The following is a 15,641-nucleotide window of genomic DNA, read 5'->3' on the forward strand; positions in this document are numbered from 1 at the left end:
GGCGGAGAGTTTCTCTACCTGTGTACCTCTCGCCCTGGTTCCTCATTTCTCATCTTCCTGACACTCTCTTAGGAACTCCATCCTTCTAGAACTGCTGCCTCATCGGAGGCAGCACTATCTTAGTGCTGAGGACATTTCTTATTTCCCGTTATTAAAAGTGAAAAAACTTAGCTTTGTGGATATTTTATTTGGAGAATCTTGTGTAACATTTGGACAACTGAGAACAATGTACGTCTTCTATTTTGTAATCAGGCTGGTCTTTAGCTATCTTAAAAAATATATAAACTCAGTGAAATTGTGGGTATATAAGATGCAAGTGGTAAATGTGTAACTTTGATAATACCATGATTTATGATATATAATTCCTTTTGTTGATTTGTCTTGGTTGTCTAAAATTAATGTTTGAACATTTGATGAGAATGAGGACAGCCTGCATTTGAGTCTGAGACAAATATAGGCATATTAAGTAAATAGAAGGGCAGGTTACTCAATTCTTGATAAATCTGTCAAACTGACATGATTCCACCTTACTACCTACATGACTTTGGTCATATCATTTAATTTCTCAGAGCTCAGTTTTCTCACCTGTAAAAATGAGGAAGATACCTACTTCATAGGATTGCCATAGAATTAGGTGAGGTATTTGGAAGTGGCTGGTGCAATGTCTGGTACATAGTGGCTCAGTGAAATTGCTTTGTGCCTTCGTTCCTTTTTCCCCCTCCTTTCTCATGGCCACGTCTCTGATCTCTAATAGCCTAATCATGAAAGAACAGAGCTCGCAGAGGACAGGGCATTTCCTCTGCCCTCTTGCTTTTTCTTCTGTTATTCCCTTGTTACAAATACGCTTACATATACAGGTAACACAAAAATTTTTGTCTCCAACTTTCCTTCTTACATTTCTGGTCTTCTCTCTGGTTCCCAAGAGACCTCTCTACTTAAACATTTACTTTTGTTTTAAGTTTATCACCTCAAAACCTGCTTAAATCATTTCCTTATTTTTCAAATAAGAGGTACCTCTTCTAATTTCCCCATTGTCCCAGAGTATCATTTCCTTCTCTAATTCATGAATCCAAGTTCATAAACCCTCCGTGATAGGGTTTAATCCTGAATGACTCTTTTCACTCTGTTACTCTATATCTTAAAACCCCAAAAACTTATCTTCAGTTTGCAGTACATTAATTTGAAGTTTCTGATATTTGTAAACTAACTATAATTTATTTCAGGTTTTTGAGATTTGCTTACTAAAAGGTTCTTTTAAAAAGGAACTTTTTCTTGTTCTTTTATATGCACCTGAATCTAGTAAACAGCAGGTTGATTTACTGATTGTTGATTAGAGCTGTACAAATGTGCTCCAAAGTGTCCTTTATTTCTTTCTTCCTTTCCTTTCTTTTAGCTTCCTTTCTTTCGCTCATAGAATATCTTTCTAGAGGATAAAAGTTATTATCTCTTTTATATCTTTGGGTGTTAGTGATAGAAATTAAGATTTGATTTTGGTTCTTATTTGGAAAAATTTTTGTTACTAATTTCTTTTTTTTATTGAGGCATGATTGATATAAAACATTTGTTACTGATTTCTTAGACAGATGGACCTGTGAGCAGCCTCTTTTTATTCGCTCATTCATAGAATGTTATGACAATGTTTTAGATTAGAGAAACTGCCTGAAACTGCCAGTTTTTCAATAATTACAAACAGATTATGCCTGAGGGCATTCTGTTTCAGCATTAATGAACTAAAACCAACTTTTAAAAAGCTTAAGCAAAATTTAGCAGATCCATTGCTAGATGCCAGCCTTTTATAAAAGATCCTGTTTTTTAAAATTCAATACTATGTAACCATTTTAGTTGATAACAAATCATTCAACTTACACTCCAAATTAATTAAGAATTACTAATATGGATTTATTATTTAATAAAAATTAAATTTTTATTAAATTTAAAAGATTACACTTAATAAGAAATAGATTAGTAGGAATTACATTTGTATTAATGGGAAAACCAAAAGTTGGGATGAAAGACAACTGTGGTTAGTTATTTGGCTCAAATGGGGTTACTTTTCATAGTATGTCTTCACCTTTACCCTTGCAGGGTCTCAAAGGACATCCAGGGCTCCCAGGACTCCGAGGTGAACAAGTAAGTATTCTTCCTTTATAAGACTTGCATCTTCTCCAGTGAAAAAGACATACGGTAGGGAACTCCATTGAGAGATTATTTTCCCCCATGTAACTCTTTCAATTTTTCTTAATGCTTTTTACTCTGTTTAGTACAGGAAAAACTTCTAATTTATTATTAAATCTTGTGGGTTTTTTTCATATCTTAGACTTTCACTGTCTGCCTAACATGCTCCAGCAGTCTTAAACTTCCGTTGCTCATAAACCACTGTGAGAATCTCATAAATGCTGTGTATCCTGTCCGCAGATTATCCATGCATGCACACACACTCATATGCACACACATATATGCACTGATTTTTTTGTACGTTTCAGGGGCTTTCCTGTTTTCCAAAGTCTATCCACAGCTGTTAGTTCCCTACCATTGCATGAAGGAATGCAAATAAATTTTAATAACAATCCAAATTAGAATGGCACATCTGCTGTTTGTTGTCCATTCTACACATACACATATATGTAAAAGTCAAAATAGTTTGGGAACTATTTAGTTTTTGATCATGTTATTCCTTCTCTCTCCCACCATAAAATAATGTATCATTATGTCATAGGAAGAAATAAAGTCATATCTCTTGTTTTCAATAGAATATATACTAGGCCAGTATGAATAAATCAGTGAAAAGGGTAGGAGATTAGATACTAACTAAGGTGACAAATCGTTATTGGAGATTTAGCAAAGAGCCTCAGGAAACCCTAAAGGGAGCTCCAGAAAGAAAAGTGATGGATTATCCCTGAGGGAAAGATAAATGAAGAAATAAAACCAGTTTTCTCTTTTATTCATGTAAGAGGGACAATACACTCTATTCAGTCCCTGAGGCACAATTTTTCAAGATTGCTAATTACTAGTCATGGCAAGCAATATATGTATCTGTAGCAAGTAAAATCTCAGTTTCCTGAAGATCATATGAGTGCTGAAAAGCATTTGAGCATTTATGGGAAAAAAAATCAGAAGGGCAGGAGGGATTAGTTTCCAGGGAGGAAAAAAAAATCCCTAGAATACTGCTTTGGCAGAAATTCTGTGTAGATTTCAATGACGAAAACCTGACACATCACAAGTAAGTGAAAAATTGACCATTTGTCAGTACTGACCAGTTTACTCGCAACTGTTCTATAACCTAGTTCTGTTAGTATACGTGTCATTGTTCTGAGGGTGGTATGCTTTTGAGAAGAGTCTGAAATCAGTTTTAAAGGTTGGAAAATGTATTATTGGAATCAGTTCTTTCTATTTTATTTATTTCCAGAAGTAAAAAGACAAAATTGGTGATAACTGTGAGGAACAACTAAAATCATTTTGCATTTTCACTGTGGAAACACTGTGGACATTAAGAGGAATGTAACTAATTAGCTAGGAGACATTCCCTTCTGGAAAATTTGTAGATATCTATAAACTGACCAGCAAACACTTAGGAAAGTAATTATATCATCTGGGCAAGCTCTAGTAATAAGAGCTTTCATTACGGAGTCTTTATTAGTTGCCAAACTGTACTACTGTTAACTGGAAGGTCAAGTAGTATAATTATTTATTTAATATTTCCATATGTTAACTCATTTAATACAACACTAAGAATTATTGCAGTTACCCCTGCTTTTAAATATATTTTTACACATTGTTCTCTTTTCTCTATGCAATAATCCTGTGACCTAGATATTATTATTGTATTTTACTAATGAAAAAAACTAAGAGATAGGGAGGACCCATGCTGGCAGTGCTGGGACTCTCAGTGAAGTCTGACTGACTCAGAGCGTGTGCTTTAATTCTCAGAGTGAGAAGTGGGATTGGGGCAGGTTTACTATTCCTGATTTTTCCAGGGGTAGAGATATAACTTTGTGTCTGAATTCCTCCATTCGATCCACAGATTTAAGTGAGCCATTTTTTAAATGCAGAGTGAATTGAGGTATAGTGCTTTGTTTTGAGTTTCTTTTGAGCTGCTCTGGTTGTCCAAGTGATTTTAGGGTGTGGTTGGCTTAGAATATGTTTGTGCCACATAAGACTGCTGAAAGCTTACTCGTTGACTTTGTTTACTGTTATTCCAGTAGAGCAGGATTTAGTCATCCAGTGGTGTCCTCTTGTGTATTTCTCTGTGCAGCTGGAATGTGTTATATCTCTACATGTTATCTTAACACCCTCTATGAAAATCCGTTCAAAATCAGATTTCATTTATGTCTTATAACAGATTGCTTTTTAATTGAGGTCAGTTAACCGAAGTTGGCTAGGAAACTAATGAAAGGGATGGTGATTGGCATTAGCCAGAACCTACAGAATGAAAACAGCCTTTTAAATTTATTTCAGTCTTTTCTATTGGCATAACCAAGTATAAAGTTTTGTGGATGTCTGGATATAGGCCTGTGTGTTTTAGAATTGGATGGGGAATAAAGGAAGCAGTTGTAAATAGACTGAAGCAAGTCTCATAATTAGAGGGCTTTCCCTAGAGTACTACTTTAAGTTATTTGCCCTTCAAACCTATACTAGGGAGGCAGCCTTGAATGGTGGTCTCTGGAGTTAGACTTTCTGATTTAAATTCTGGCTTTCTACTTACTAGCTGAGTGACTTCCCACTGGTGACAAATACTTCATGTCTTATTTTTTGCATCTGTAAAATAGGGATAATGGTATCTACCTTATAGGGTTTGAGCAGATTAAATAAGATAATACATATAAAATTCTTGAATTTTGGCACATGATAGGTGCTCAATAAATGCTGTTATAGGAATAAAATATGTATTATATATAATATTAATAAGGTAATATCTTAGGTACATAAATATGGTTTCTGAAATTTATAGGATATAATCTCTCTATGTGTAGATGAAAATTTTTTGTTACTTCTCAGAAGACAACTGTTTATTCACATTCTGTTAAGTTGTTCATTGCCATATATATGTATAGGTGTCTGTATGTATATGTATATATGTATGTATGTGTGCACATGTATATATATGTGTGTTTGTGCATACACACACGTGACAACTTTTGTCAGATTGAGTTCACATCTAGGCTCTTCTACTTACTCACTGTGCCATCTTGGGCAGGTTTCATAACTTCTCTGTATCTTAGTTTCTTCAAATGTAAAATGGAGAAAATAGTATCTATCTCATAGATGTAAAGTAGACGTAAAGTGGTGGCGTAGGATTGGCACATAAAAAAGTGCTAAGTAGGGCTTCCCTGGTGGCGCAGTGGTTGGGAGTCCGCCTGCCGATGCAGGGGACACGGGTTCATGACCCAATCCGGGAGGATCCCACATGCCACGGAGCAGCTGGGCCCGTGAGCCATGGCCGCTGAGCCTGCGAGTCCGGAGCCAGTGCTCCGTGACGGGAGAGGCCACAATGGTGAGAGGCCCGCGTGCCGCCAAAAAAAAAAAGAAAAAGTGCTAAGTAAATGATAATTGTTGGAGCAAGGGAAGGAAGTGGGAGACAACAGGGAGAAATGAGAGAAAACAAAACTGAGAGATGGATTCTGAGAAAAGTGGAGAGAAGGACAAATTAGGAGCCTACAAGTCTAATGGAATGGGAGGGTAAAAACTTTCCACTGTGATGCTCCATTTGCCTTTTTCTTGGTCTGTTTTTTCTCTAGATTTTCCAAATTTTAGGAATTTCAAAGTATTTCTATTGTTAAACTGGAGGTAACACTCTTCTGTATACTTCAGATCAGAGGGGCAAAAGAGCTAGTGTCTTTTATTATCTCTTTTCCAAACAACAAACCGGAAATGAATTTTACATATTAAAGAATCTATGAAATTTATCACTGCTGTCACCATTTGTGGTTAAGTAAAGACAGCTCAACACATATTCTTCTGGTATTTCCTTGGTTCACAAAATTTAACAGACCTAAACTTTGAATAAACTGAATGAATGAATGAATGAATCATATATCAATGGAAGAAGGTAACAGCAAGTGGAGGTATTTCTTCTCACTTTTCCACACAGTTCTGCAGCAAGTTTCCTTTCTTATGCCTTTGAGACTCCATATATCAGCCTTCCTTGAGCAATCCTTGTTTTAAATCAGGCATACAAAGTTGTCAGTGCAAAATGAATTTCCCATCCAAAGTTACTATGTGAATATTTAGATAGACCTATGTCATGATACAGATATTTACCACTTAATATCCATTTACTTATCTTCTGGAGCCCATGCTCCAATAGTTAAGGAGAGTTGCAGGATGACTGAGACAAGAAGGAGTTAAATCCATAAAGATACTGGTTATTATGAAACGTACCAACTCTTTCTCTAATATGTTTTTTAAAGGTTATGTATCACTGGATTTTTCCACCCTAGATTTATCATTACTAATAATCAATGTCTCATTTAGGTCCCTAATGTAATGTGTTTATTTTTATTTAGCAATTTTATCTCATTTTCATTTTAAATAGATGACTTCAATCAGATAAGCAATGTGCAGGACCCTTAGTATTTTTATATGGAAAAAATATTCTTTCCAAACTTGGGTATTATGAATGCACCAATTTTGTTTCCTTGGGTTTCTTTTGACTTTGTTGTACTGTTTTATTATTTTTCATTTTAGGGGATTCCAGGATTCACTGGTAATATTGGTTCACGTGGTTACCCTGGCAGGCAGGTGAGGTAACTATATTTAAACTTCTGTTTTTATGTTCCTCTTGGTTAATACATTGTACGTTCTGATTTCAAGAGTTAATGTTCAAATGATAATTGGTTTACTTTTATTAAATAATGAATTACTCATAACAAAATAATTCCAAAAATTCTAATATCAAAATTGTAAAAATCCTTCAAAAATTTTACTGCAGGCAATTTTGCTTAAAATGAGAGTAGGATTTTTAAACAGGTTTGATGTGAGTAATATACAATGGAACCTTCTAAGTTAAAATGCCCAGTGTGCTAATAAAATGTTAAAACAGCCCTGCTACTGATTTTACAGTACTGCCACTGACTAAAACGAAGTAATGGTATGAGTTAAGACTCTATATGATAAGCAACATTTTTTAATAATACAACTATAAACACTTGGGACACAGTTGGCAATGCTACACATACCACTATCTGAATACTTTTATCTGAACTGGATTCAAGTCTTTGTATACTGTTGTGAAAATTCATTCTAATCATTTCATATTTATTTCCCTCTAATTTCTAACTTTCTCTAGCTACTTCATGTGGATTAATAAGAGAACAAATTTTCTTTCTTAGGCTTTCATGAATTGATTACTTACTCTTGAAATTAATTATTCATTTAGCATACTAGAAAACTACATTTATATAAAATATCTTTTTATATTTTTTATATACTTTTTATATATCTAAAATGTATTTTAGATAAATTAATTAGAAGTGTTTTAAAAGAACACAGTTTTCCAAGAAGAAATAACGTAAAAAATAATTTTTGTTACTGACAATGTGTTAATCTACTTTATTTAGATATCTAAAATATATTCGTTATAGATTATATACAGTGCGTCTTTTGGTTCTGAAATTCTAAAATTCCTTGAATATATATAGTCTTCATTAAGTATACAGAGTTCTGAAGTTTATACTTGTGAAATGATACATTTTATGTGCCCTTTTTATTAATCTATTTATCTACAGCTCTTTAAAAAGTACTGTAGTATGATGATGCCTTTTATTCACACTAGGGTTTAGCTGGACCAGAAGGTAATCCAGGACCTGAAGGTGGACGAGTAAGTAAGCATTTTCATCATTTTGTTAAGTATGCTTGCATATGAGTAGAATGAAGTGTACAAAATACTTATTTTCACACTTCCATAGAAACTTTGAATGTAATGCAGGTTTAGCCTGGAAAGAAACACACTTATTAAATAGATATTTTCACTCTTAAGACCATAGAGAGCAGTCTTATGGTGGTAGGTTTTACATCATTCTTTGATAGCTCCTACATCTACATCATTTATTTTGCTAGCTCCTAGCAAAACGTCTGGTATGTTGAAAATACGCACTTTAAGCATTTGTAGTATTATTTATGTGTGGACGTGTATAGACCTAAGAAATAATGATGAAAGAAATATGAAGAGGCAAAAAATTCGCACTCAAGGCTGAGATAATAATACAAAAACTATCTGGAGTAAAGAAATATCTGCAGAGAAAGAAATAGGCTTATCACATTCAAGCATATACCATTGCACTTCCAACCGTTAAAGAAGTTGTTAGCCACTTTTAATCATTAAGGGAGTAAAACAAAAAAAATTACTGTGATGTGTTATGTTGTGTGCCACAAATTAAAATCAAAGCTGGTTCTAGGAAAAATTAGTAAACTAACATTTTTTTTTAAATTCTCTATTTTTAAAGCCAGTTATTTTCTGGAATCTACATCTGCCTTATATTATCTTAAATACCTTTTTGAAATAAGGAAAACAAAAAGTATTTAGACAGTATGTACTATAATGATGCCTTAATTTTTAAAAAAAATTCTTAAACATGTTCAAATACTTCATATTTCTTTTGCTATCAATCCTATGAAGTAGCAGAACACGTGTATTGTCTCCATCTTACAGATGAGAAAACAGTAAGCTATGGAACCGACATGATTTCACAAAGTCATAGCAGAACTCAAACCAGCGTTTTCTCACCTTCAGCTCTGTACTGTTTTAGTATCCCATGCTGTCTCCACCCTTGCATTAAGTGAAAACATAATGGGGAAAGGTCATGTATTCTTTATTAGAAACTGCACCGAAAGCACATATGGACTTGGATTTGGAAAGCAAGAAGAGATTAGTGGACAAAGAACATGGGCTTTGGAGCTCAACAAGGACCGCTTTTTTTTCTTTTTTTTCTTAACCCCTTGTTTACTAGCTTTGTGACCTTAGATGTCGTTCAACCCTTCTGTGCCTCATTTTTCTTACCTTATTAAAAGGTGATAATGAAACCTACCTTTAGGTGGTTATGACAACTACCTGAGCTTAATTAATATTCTTAAGGCACAGTGCCTAGCACATGGCATGCACTTTCTATGCAGATTTTATCATTATTATTAGAATTTGGGAGTTTCTTCTGCATGTGAGCTAAACTCCTAGACCTGTTACTTGGCACTGTGCAGTTTTCTCTTACTACATTTTCTCATCTTGCTTCAGTGATTCCTATAACTTTTCTAATTCTTCTTTATATCATTTTTGTACTATATTATACATCCTTTTGTTGCTTTTTTCCCCCATTTGTACTGACAGTTATAGTGTAGGTTGTAACCCTTTTTAAGTTTCTTTAGGTTTTGATGGCCGACTTCATAAAAGCATTAAAAAAACCAAATCTAATCCTTTTCTGACTAATTTAATTGATTTAATCCTTTAATTTTCCTTTGGGAGTGAGGGAAGAGTCAGAAGAGTCACTTCTCTAGGTTTCATATTCACAAAGAGTCTCAAATGTAGACTTTAGACATTAACTCCAAATATGGTTAAAAAGACAAAAATCATAAAATCACACTGACAGGATTATGTTTTTCATTTAATTTGGGTCCTGTTACTGGTCTATACCACATGCTATACAATATGAATTAATATTTTTATAAATCATGATAAATTACCTTTTGACTGGCTCCACTGTTTGACTGCATTTTTTGGTGTTAAGATAATTATTTTAAAAATGTAAATGTTTAAAATAAATCATTTTGTAACCCTCCTTTGGTGTTTCTTTGTGTAATAACGTGCTAGGTGGCTCAAAAAGTAGAAGTATGTAGGCCTCCCCCGACCTTTTAGTGGCCCTGCTGGTGACACAAAATTGCCTCTACCTGGATATACAACCTTCAGTCCAAAAAAGCAAACACATATGTGCTTTTTGTTTAATCTTTTTTTTTAAATTTTTTGGCTGTGTGGCATGTGGGATCTTACTTCCCTGACCAGGGATCAAACCCGAGTCCACTGCATTGGAAGTGTGGAATCTTAACTGCTGGACCGCCAGGGAAGTTCCTTATTATTTTTTATGTTCCTTGTTTCATTACATACTAAACTGCAATTTAGTGGTAGTGTTTTGAGAATGACCACAACCCCATATGATTTCTTTGGTGGATGCAGCTGACATTTTATTTCTGTTAGAATCAGCATAATCATTATCAAAAAACCTTTATGAAACACCTACATAATTACTCATAGCATTGTTCCCTTTAAAATCTTTACTTGTGGGCTTCCCTGGTGGCGCGGTGGTTGAGAGTCCGCCTGCCAATGCAGGGGACACGGGTTCGTGCCCCAGTCCGGGAAGATCCCACATGCTGTGGAGCAGCTGGGCCCGTGAGCCATGGCCGCTGAGCCTGCGCGTCTGGAGCCTATATCTTTACTTGTAAAATGTTGTGCTAGTACTCTGTGCATACTTTGTTGAGTAGAGGTTTAGCTCCTGAGTTTTCAGTTGAGTATTTAGTTTACTGAGAAGTGTACATCAGTTAGGGTGTTTGTTCTTTTTATTTATAAGCAAAACTCCAGTTGTGTATATTAAAACAAAAGTTAACTGTTTTTAAACTTGAGGCCACCTGTAGTTGATATTTCTGAAAGTACCTGTAGCTTGTCATCATAATCGTAAATGTTTTGGTATCAGAAATACTTTTGGATGCTTCATTTTAAAAGAAACCTTCCCCATCCTTCAGATGCTTGGCTTTCAAGCAAACAAATTATAGATGTTTTATCATTAAAGTTAATTAGAAGGAAACTATTTTTCTCTTTTATTTTATTTTTTGCTTATTCATTCATACACTCTGTAGAACATAGGAATTTTAAAGGTGTTTTTCCTTGTCAAAGAAAAGTGCTTGTCTTACTATGGCAACACCCAACTAGCTTTCACCCTCAGGAACTAAATGCTTCCCATGGTTCTTATTCCAGGAAACTTGGAAATGATTCCTGAGACACTTACTTTTAAAAAAAATATTGTGGTAATACATATTTAATATAAAATTCACCATTTTAATTATTTTTAAAGGTAAGTTCACTGGCGTCATAGTTCAGGCTGCTATAATAAAAATTACCATAGATGGGTGATTTAAACAACAAACATTTATATGTCACAGTTCTTCAGTCTGGGAAGGCAGATCCAGTGTTTCATGGGGGCCCACCTCATGGCTTGTAGACCGCTGCCTTCTTGCTGTATCCTTATGTGGCAGAGAGAGCAATCATATTTCTTTCATATCTCTTTTTAGAAGGGCAGTAATCCCATTCATGAGGGCTCTACTCTCATGATCTAATTCCCTCCCAAAGGTCCCACCTCCAAATACCATCGTCTTGGGGATTAGGCTTCAATGTATGAATTTTGAGGGGGCATAAACATTCAGTCCATAGCGGGAGGCAATAAGTACATTCACATTGCAGTGCAGCCATCACCACCGTCCATCTCCAGAGCTTTTTCATCTTTCCAAACTGAAACTTTATATCTATTGAACAGTAACTCCCCATTCTCCCTTCCCCCCAGCTCCTGGCAACCATTCAACTTTCTGTCTCTATGAGTTTGACTACTCTATGTACTTCATTTAAGTGGAATCATATAATATCTATCCTTTTATGACTGGCTTATTTCACTTAGCATATTGTCTTTGAGATTCATCCACCTTGTGGAATGCGTCAAGATATCCTTACTTTTTCAGTGGAATTCATATTCAATGGAATATGAATAATATTCCATTGTATGTATATGCCACATTTGTTTGTCTTTTCATCTGTTGAACATTTGGGTTGCTTCCACCTTTTGGCTATTGTGAATAATGCTGTTCTAGGTGTACAAATGACATTTACTTTTTTAAAACCTGAGTTCTTTCTTAATGTATACTATTATGGAAAAATTTACTCTGAAAAGGCACCCATTCTCTAAGTCAAAATAAGTAGACTTTATTTCGAATTTAGTCAAAATGGCCTCCTGTATCTCTTCTTCAAGTTCTTTTATACCTTGGGTTTCCTCTGTGTTCATAAAACCATTTTTCTTCTCCCATCTCCATCCAGTTCAGCCTCTCAGTGGTTCAGGGAAATTTCTCTTTGTTTCCTCCTAAGAGCTCTATTCTACCCTTAAGTCTTCTGACCCATCTGCCCTTCAAATCTTACATCACTCTATGAGCTCTTTCTTTGAGTCCCACATCTCCACTTCCTTGCCAAGATAATTAAATTTAAATGCCTCATCACCGCAATCTCAAAATGACTAACAGAACTCATCCTCTTTCTACTAAACTATTAGCTTTCCTATTTGTTTTCCATATTTCTATCAGTGGTTACCATTTGCTTATCAGTCCAGTATAAACCTTAGAATCATCTTTGCCTCAATCCTAGAGATAGATACAAAGACCATTTGAACCACTGTAATCCAAATGAATTCTATAAACTGCAAATTTGATTATATCAAAACTCTGTCTAAATTTTTTTGAATGCTCAGTATAAATCCCAAACTTGCCATCATCACATAAAAGACTTTTCATGATGTAGCCACTGTTGCCTTTCCAACCTCCACTCTTGCCTACCAATCACACAGAACTATTTGCAATTCTATGAAAATGCCATGTCATTTTATTTTGATTGATTGATTGATTGATGACACATTGTTAGCCCTGCATAAAATGCCTTTCCTTTCCTTCAAGACTCAGCTTAAATGTTGCCTCCTCTGTAAAACTTTCCTAAATCGTCCCTCTAGGCAAAGTTGGTCATCCTGCCTTCAAAGCTTCTATATCTTGTATTTATCACATCACCTAATCATGTCACAATTATCTTATGATATTACAATTGTATGACTCTTTTTCCTAATAAACTATGAACTTCTTGAGGGCACTGATTTTCATATTCATTTTTATAATTCCAATTCTTGGCACACAGTGGGCACTAAAATGATGTTTTGTGAATGAGTGACCCAGACTCATATTCCTTCAAATTTGGACCATTGAAACTGCATTCTAACACATTTTCCTACATTCAGTGTTTCCTGTCTTGGGTGTATTCTGTATCCTGTCCACAGATTAATATTTTAGAAAAACAGCTTAATTTAACATCAGGGCACTACCACACTCCCCCAAAGTCCAGTAGCTTCTTATCTAAACTATAAAGTCTAAAATTCTTAGTCTGAAATTTAAGGCTCTCCTTAGTCCATTCTCTAAACTACTATACACTTTATTAAATTGATGAAACAGGTTATTATTTGCCACAGGTGAGATCTAACTAAAGTATAGTAGTATAAAGTAGCTTCAATTGTTATTTTACTCCTTGTTTCTCAGACCTATTGGAATCTCCCTGAGGGCACAATGGGTCTGCTTCTCTCCAAAGCATCTTACATGTAAGAAACTGTCAGTTAACCATTTACAAACGCTCCCTGAGTCCTCTCTATCTTGTCTCTGCTTACTGTAGTGCTGGTTGGAGCGTTCTTTCTCCATCCTCTGCTTATCAAGACTCTATCTACTCCACAGGCCTATCTCAAGTGCCAGTCTCCTTTGAAACCTCCTCTGACTGCTTTTACCTCCTGCCACATTGGAATGAATCTCTTCCTCCTCCATACTTCTTTTTCTTGGATACCTCCATTCTGCCTTACAATTTAGTTAATTGTATATCTGTGTCTTCTGCCCTTTGTAATATTCAATGTAGAAAAGAATTTGGGCTTGTTGATTTTTATTAGCCACTATGCCTTAAGTTACATTTCCTACTTTTTTTTTTTAATGAAAAGATTGAACTGTAATTTCTAGAAGAAAAGACACAAGATTATCCAAACTGTTATACCTTATAATTTCATATTACTAGGAATAAATTTTAAGTATCTCTATTTAGAATTATTTACAGGGTGAATATTTAAGTGAGATAATACAAAGATTATTTGCTTACTTTAAGGGTTTCATTGGCTCTCCTGGAGAAGTAGGACAACTGGGACCTGAAGGAGAAAGAGTAAGTCTATTTCCTTCAAATATTATTTCTAACGTGATATACTTAGGATAAAGTATAACAGGGCTCATAAACCCAGATGGCGGGCAGTGAAACAAGCCAGCTTTAAGAAAAGTCACCTACCAGAATTATAATTAAACTCTCTTAAATTTTACTGAATTGTGTTTTAGGTAAGTGAGGTGATATAAATATTTATGGTTAGCAACTTTAAATTTAACTTTTAAAAAACACAAATTGATATTATCTAATTATGAACATTTTATTTTGTAATTGATCTTTAATTTGAGTAGAAACTCTTGGCAGGGCTTGTATTTTACAATGCAATGTGTAATAAATCAACTTCAAAAGATATATTTTTTTGTTTAATAGTGGAAGATAGCTGTTCATAAATGTAGGTACTTGTGAATAAAGTAGAATCTTTGCCAAATATTTTGTTATACTTATAAAAATTAACGAAGATACATACAGAGTTCTGGCATTCCAACTTCGTCATATCTAATTTTCAGTGCCATATGCAGTTCAGTGATTTCTAGCTGCATTTCTTCATCTACACTGTCAATATTAATTTTTTAAAAAGTAGAATCAAACAATATTAGCATCTTCTCAGGTTTGAAAACAATCATATTCCGAATTTAGCATTTAACTCTATTATTATACAAGTGCTGTTTGGGCAAATTTTTTTTCATATCTGGAAACTGATTTTTGCAAATGAAAATAAATCAGATCATTCTTTGCTAGATGAATATTTCAAATGTATAGTTTTTTGAGTGAGTGAATTAAATCACATTTTCTTGTAGTTACTTGTGAATGCCTCCACAGAGAAGAAACATTCAGAGTTTACATGTGCTGTAATGACAATCAAAATGTTTAGTTGTCTTTGGTGAGACGAGGTGAAGATATTCCTGTGGTGAGCACACAGGTCATTTCTTTCACTTGCAAACAATATCTTCAGTGTGATCCTACAACTAAGCCACTTAACTGCTATGTAATACAGCAGACCTACAGATGATGTTTCCAATCTATCATGCAAAGAATTGAACTGCTTCTTATAGACCCAAAGGAGTATATATAGTTTACATTGTTAATGACTGTGCTGCTTATGATACAATCCTTCCCTGACCTGTTGGAATGAAGTTATTTCTAGTAATTGATGTAATAAATAAACGAAAGTTATATGTCCTTGCAAAATGTCATCATCTTGAATTCAAGGATCCCTGTGGCACTGACTATCAATAGGCACAATGCCTATAATCATACTCAGTAATTTTGACTAGTTTATATGAATATATCAAGATTGTCTCAAATCATCAATATAAGACCCTTTTGTGATATTCTGCCTATTATAGGTACCATGTCCTAATATTATTAGGCTACTTCAAAATTCTCACTAAAACCATGAATGGTATAGCTAACTGGGTGGTCTTATTATGTTACGAAATATTTAAGTAGAGAAAAGCCAAAGAAAATAATGTTCTAATCACTCCTGAAAACAAATGGGAAGAAAAAGTTCTTTCTGGAAGTCAATAATATACACATGCATGTATATATGAAAAAGTTCTTATATGATTCTATCTGCACTATCCTTAGGTTTTCTGCTGAGATTTACTGAAGCTACTAAAGTTTTAGAAAACAAATATTTTTCTTAAATGCTTGGCTATATTATGTAAAGATGCAT

The 15,641-nt window shown here is 34.4% G+C and overlaps 1 protein-coding gene across 2 annotated transcripts in view; it reads left to right on the forward strand.

Moving 5' to 3' along the window:
• Positions 1-15,641, forward strand: part of COL24A1 (collagen type XXIV alpha 1 chain) — a 392,639-nt gene that overhangs the window by 72,184 nt on the left and 304,814 nt on the right. For both annotated transcript variants that reach the window (XM_073787806.1, XM_073787804.1), the window contains 4 exons: positions 2,086-2,130; positions 6,685-6,738; positions 7,772-7,816; positions 13,916-13,969. In XM_073787806.1, the coding sequence (XP_073643907.1) occupies positions 2,086-2,130; positions 6,685-6,738; positions 7,772-7,816; positions 13,916-13,969 (198 nt within the window). The remainder of the gene's footprint in view (positions 1-2,085; positions 2,131-6,684; positions 6,739-7,771; positions 7,817-13,915; positions 13,970-15,641) is intronic.

Source organism: Tursiops truncatus, chromosome 1 (assembly GCF_011762595.2).
Source record: "Tursiops truncatus isolate mTurTru1 chromosome 1, mTurTru1.mat.Y, whole genome shotgun sequence".
In the NCBI taxonomy this organism is placed as follows: domain Eukaryota; kingdom Metazoa; phylum Chordata; class Mammalia; order Artiodactyla; family Delphinidae; genus Tursiops; species Tursiops truncatus.